Source organism: Zea mays, chromosome 5 (genome assembly GCF_902167145.1).
Source record: "Zea mays cultivar B73 chromosome 5, Zm-B73-REFERENCE-NAM-5.0, whole genome shotgun sequence".
Classification (NCBI taxonomy): Eukaryota; Viridiplantae; Streptophyta; class Magnoliopsida; order Poales; family Poaceae; genus Zea; species Zea mays.
In genome coordinates, this window is record NC_050100.1 from 7,243,087 (window position 1) to 7,248,786 (window position 5,700).

The 5,700-nt window shown below is 49.0% G+C and overlaps 1 protein-coding gene across 1 annotated transcript; it reads left to right on the top strand.

The window, feature by feature from the left end:
• The first annotated feature begins 1,534 nt into the window (after window positions 1-1,534).
• Window positions 1,535-3,363, top strand: LOC103627979 (UDP-glycosyltransferase 83A1). The gene is made up of 3 exons (XM_008648276.2): window positions 1,535-2,041; window positions 2,108-2,689; window positions 2,862-3,363. Exons 1-3 carry the CDS (start codon window positions 1,535-1,537, stop codon window positions 3,207-3,209), a joined length of 1,437 nt encoding a protein of 478 aa, XP_008646498.1. The 3' UTR covers window positions 3,210-3,363.
• The last annotated feature ends 2,337 nt before the right edge of the window (window positions 3,364-5,700 follow it).

The following is a 5,700-nucleotide window of genomic DNA, read 5'->3' on the forward strand; positions in this document are numbered from 1 at the left end:
TTCAGAAGCCCTTGGCCTTTGCCCTAAGCCTGGCACTCCTTCTGACTGTCGTGTCGACTGAGATAGGCTGCCTTTTTCTGGGAGTTGCCTCTGACTGGGGAGGGAGTTGAGGCTTAGCAGGGGAATCCTGACTGGGTGGAGGGGGAATTCTGATTGAAATGGTGCCCATGCTGGGTGCGACGAATGCCGAGATAGCTCCCGACAATAGGAATTTCCTGGCCCAATCAAACGAATCTGGCCTCATTAAAAGGCCCATGAAGAAAGCAACCCAAACCTTTGGAACAGAAACTGAGCCATCATTGTCAGGGAACAAATCAGCCCAAGAGGAGGAACGCTTTCTGGCCAAGAAATCTTCAAAAGCAGGATCAAGGATGGTTTGATCCAAGTGCAACATGAGGCCCACATTGATGTTATCATCAATTTGCATGTCGTCCTATCCCTCGACATTGTTTCCCTCCAAATTTATGTTGTCAGGAGGGAAAGCAGGCAAGGCAAGAATCGCTTCAGCCGGGCCTTCCTCCTGCTGGAGCTGGACTCCCTGAGGGATAATGATGTCGTTAAAATAGCCCACCGAATCGTCAGAAGGGAGATTCTCAAGACCTGAAAGCTGATAGCTGAACTGCTCTTCTTCATTGATCACATCGTTAACATTATTTGGTACAACCTCTGGCACAGGGGGTTGAGCCTGCTCAACAGGCCAAGGGTCCCAGCCATCATCAGCATTAGCAGCAACATTTTCCTCAGCATTGATTCCATCCTCAGGAGGAATGTTGAGGTCGAACTGAAAATGGAAGTTGGGCATCGGCTGCCCCATACAAAAAAAACTCAACAGGGAGCTGGTGACCATCATGGGGGTAGGGAGGCACGGGTTCCTCATCCTGAGGTTGGGCGCCAAGCATGAACTGTTGCACAATGTCACATTGAACAGTCCAAGAGACACCCTGAAAACCATCAGCCACCGAGAAGACTATGAACTGTGGCACTTCCTGCAAAGAAGTCACTCTTGTATGCCTTAAGTGTTGCTTGGAAATTGGAGTTGTTCGAGAGTTGTCACTTGGTGGTGGTGTAGTGCAATGTTGGGTGTTCATTTGAGAGTAGTTTAGCAGACCTCCTAATGTAATACGAATGGTTTAGAAGTTATTGGACTAATCTACAGCCAGGATAGGTTGCATGATATGGACACAGTTTACTCCAAAACAAATCCTAAGCGAAATATACAAGTACTATATGGCTGGCGGCGGCGGATAGTTCAGTGGCCGGCCGTGCCAAAAACAACGGTAACGTGCCACATGTGCGGGCAACAAAAACTAGAGCAGCAGCTCGATCGAGAAGAGTTTTAGTATCGTCTGAGTTGCTTCCTTTCGACGACGATGCCGTAGTCTTAGCAACGTTGTCGTCGACAAAAGTAGAAAATATTTAATAGTAAACAAAATATATACAACTCCTTGATTGTCACGATCCACTCCAAAGAAAACCACACAGCTCGACCGATGGGCTTGATGAAGGAAGATTTCAGAGAGCGACGACAGTGGCCATGGGCACGCCCACTGCGGCGCCCCACGTCATGGTGCTGCCGTTCCCGGCGCAGGGCCACGTTACGCCGCTCATGGAGCTGTCGCACCGCCTCGTCGACCGCGGCTTCCAGGTCACCTTCGTCAGCACCGAGCCCGTCCACGCCCTCGTGCTCGACGCCATGCGGTCGTCGTCGCCGGGCCCTGCCGGTGATGGCAGCGCGCAGCTGAACGGGATCCGGCTGGCGTCCGTTCCAGATGGGCTGGCCGACGGCGCCGACCGCAGGGACCTCAGCAGGTTCCTGGACGCGCTGTCGCTGTGCGTGCCGGGCCACGTGGAGCGGCTCATCAGGGAGACGAAGGTCGAGTGGCTCGTCGGGGACGTGAACATGGGGGTGTGCTTCCAGGCCGCCCGCAAGCTTGGCGTCCGGGTGGCCGCCGTGTTTCCCGCCTCTGCGGCGTGCCTGGGGACGCTGTTCAAGGTCCCACAGCTGATCGAGGAGGGTTACTTCTGCGATAAGGGATTAAGGGTATGGTTGCTTTAATTTGCGCGCGTGCTGAAGTCAAAGTGCATAGATCTGGCAGCAACGTTGAAGCTAACACATCTTTCTGTACAACAAATTAACGCAGGCTTCCCAAAGCGGCACGGCTTGTTCGAGCTCGCCCCTGGGATGCCGCCGATGTGCCCATCGCAGATGCCGTGGAGCATCGACGGCGACGTCGCGGGGCAGGAGGTCGCCTACCAGCTGGTGACCCGGAACACCCAGGCGGCCCGCGTCCACGCCGAGGTCATCGTATGCAACTCGTTCCGCGACGCCGAGGCCGCGGCGCTCGAGCTGTTCCCCAGCATACTGCCCATCGGCCCGCTGTTCGCCGACGAGGAGCTGATGAGGCCCGTGGCGCAGATGCTGCCCGAGGACACGGGGTGCCTGCCGTGGCTCGACGCGCGGGCCGACGGCTCGGTCGTGTACATCGCGTTCGGCAGCTTCGCCATCGTCAACCCGCGCCAGTTCGAGGAGCTCGCGCTGGGGCTGGAGCGCACGGGCAGGCCGTTCCTCTGGGTGGTGCGACCGGGCTTCACGGCCGGCAACGAGCTGAGCAAGCAGGCGTGGTTCGACGAGTTCCAGTGCCGCGTTGCCGGTAGGGGCATGGTGGTTAGCTGGTGCCCCCAGCAGAAGGTACGGTGGAGTGTATAGTTGCCAATTGCCATGCAAGCGAACTGTTGATGACGATGGGGACTCGACTGGAACGTGTTCACTCGTCGTCTGTGCTTCCACCACCGTGCCGTGCTCGTGATCACGGACGACTCATGGGTTCCGAACTGACTTCTCCTTCAACGTCGTCGTTCAGGTCCTGGCGCACCGTGCGGTGGCGTGCTTCGTGTCCCATTGCGGGTGGAACTCGACCATGGAAGGGGTGAGGAACGGCGCGCGCTTCCTGTGCTGGCCATACTTCGTCGACCAGTTCGCGAACCGGAGTTACGTCTGCGACATCTGGAGGACCGGCTTGGCGGTGTCGCCCGGAGAAGATGGCGTCGTGACCAAGGAGGAGGTGAGCAGCAAGGTGGATCGAGTAGCCGGAGACGAGGGGATCGCAGACAGGGCACGGGTACTGAAGGATGCTGCTTGTAGGTGCGTCGCTGAGGGCGGCTCCTCGCACGAAAATTTCAATAGGTTCGTCCATCTCCTTCGCGGATGAGCTGCATCTCGTAGTCGATGAAAGAACAAATGAACGCGTGAACTCGGTTTGAATTCAAGAAACCTATCTTTTATCCAGACAAGCTTAAAGTGAGGCCATTTTATTTTCTTAAAGAATAAACTAGTAGTCGATGAGGCTATGATCTTTTGCTTCACGAGCTCACTGACCAGTCATCGGCGTTACCGTGTATTCTAGTGCTTGGTAGCCTGTTTGGATGACTGTATAAATGTGGTGAGCTAGGCCATATCATCATATATTGCTCAAACAAAGAAGTAGAAGGAAGTGAAAGAGAAGAAAAAGAAGTTCCTCGAGAGGAAAAAGAATCGTCAGGCCCTAGATATGTGCCCAAAAAGAGCATGTCACTCACAAGACCACCTTCACCATGAGATGTGGTAAAATGTGTTAGTAGTGCAACAAAGGCCGTGTGAGAAAAAAAATGCCCCCAACAACGATCTTGCCCTCAACACTTTTTAATTCATGCTATGTCATTTCTATAAATTTAAATGGTATATTAATGCTAGGTTTGTTGGCACGCCCATATTTGGTGCTAAAAAGAAAGTCATTTGGGTGCAAAAGTGTTGGTGACTAATAGCCAAAAACCCAAACTATGCTGGATACCTATTAAAAAATAATTTCTTTTAGGTAAACTACAATGCTATAGAAAGACATTGAGTGTTTGATAGTGGATACACACAACATATGACCAGTGATCTTAGAATATTCTCTTTGAATAATGATGGGTGCACCAGGTTTGATAACATCATATTTGGAGACAATAGCAATGGAAAGATAAAAAGGCTTTTAGATAGAATTAATATCTTAAATGACCTTCACATTTTAAATGTACTTCTTTTTTAGTCATTAATTTTTATTTATTATCTATTGCTCAATTATGTGATATTGATTTGAAGATCACTTTTACTAGTGATGATGTTACTCTTACTATATTGTGGAAGATAGTAATCTTATTCAAATAATTTTGGTATGAAAAAGCTTTATCTTGTTGATTTCTGAGCCTAGCGACAATTTGTTGCTTATAGATTATTAAGACCATGTTCTAAACCTCTGGAGCTAATTGTTAACCAGCTAACAAGTTAGATTTTTAGGTTATGTTTCAAACCTCTAAAATTAATATTTAATAGGGAAAATTAGTGAAATGGCTAAGGTTTTCGGGTAGCACCTCCAGGTCTCGGGTTCGATCCCCTCAGATGCGAATTTCGGGCTTGGTTAAAAAAACCCCTCAGATTTTCTTGGCCAAAATCATATTTTGGTCTCTTATTAATATATTAGTATTAGGAGGACAGTCTTTCCCCCCTTGTTCGATTTTTAATAGCTAAAATTAGTTGAGAGGTTTAGTATTGCGGTATTGCGGCTACTACAGTTCTTTAAAGTAGAAAACAACAAGACCGTTGTAACTGCTTCATAAGCATAGTTGAGCAGAACCACCTAAAAAGGATGAGATGGCTAGTGAGGTAGTTAGAGTGTCTTTGGTTTGAGGAATGAGGTAGTCAATTTTCTTCTCACTCCTTACTTTTTTATTTGGTTTATGGAATAGAATGAGTAGATCTATCGTCACCTCAATTCTCATAAGCTAATAATTAGTATGTACACGAGAAGTGAGTTGATTCTACTAAAACTTATAAGATAAATTTACGATGCATCACCTTATGAAACATAGGGTGACTCTACGAACCAAACACCATAGCTGTTACTTCTTGAGAAAGTGAGGGGAACATGAGATGGTGCAAGTGAAGGAAGAAAGAGATCGTGCATAGACGAGGTCAATCGAGTGTGCAGCCGTGCACAATAAAGAATATGCATATAAAAATACACTCTTCCTTATACACTACTACGTAGTACAAGACATTTAGGGTCCATCTAGGGGCATTTAGGTCTAGACCGAGAAGAGCAGCTCCAAAAGAAATTTTAAACTAACCCTAAAATCAACATTAGGGATACAATCTCTTTTTTCCCGCTCCAAAAGACTAAAACACCCCTAAATTTAATCCCTGCCCTATTTGGTTCGAAGGTATTGAACACATTAAATTAAATGACTCATAAAAAGACTAAAATATAGCTAAAATAAATGAGAGACAAAATATGAAATTAATATGGTTTAATCCCTTTTAGTCAATCTTGAGAGACTAGAGACTAAAACAATTTATGTTATGTTTTAATCTTATTATTTGGTTATTTAGGAACTAAATACGACTAAAATGTTTGTCGGCGTTTCGAGACAGGGGGGTCCCTAAGCCGACGAGTGAGTGTGCTGCGTGCCCCAGCCCAGATGGGTCGAGCGCGTGGGCGAGCGCGAAGGGGGGAGAGGCGAGGTGGCCGGAGACGGGCGTGAGAGAGGTGGAAGTCCCCCGGCCTTCGTGTTCGTCCCGCGCCCAGGTCGGGTGCGCTTGCAGTAGGGGGGTTACAAGCGTCCACGCGGGTGAGGGAAGCGAGCGGCCCCAAGAGAGCGCCTGTCCCGTCCTCGGTCCCGCGC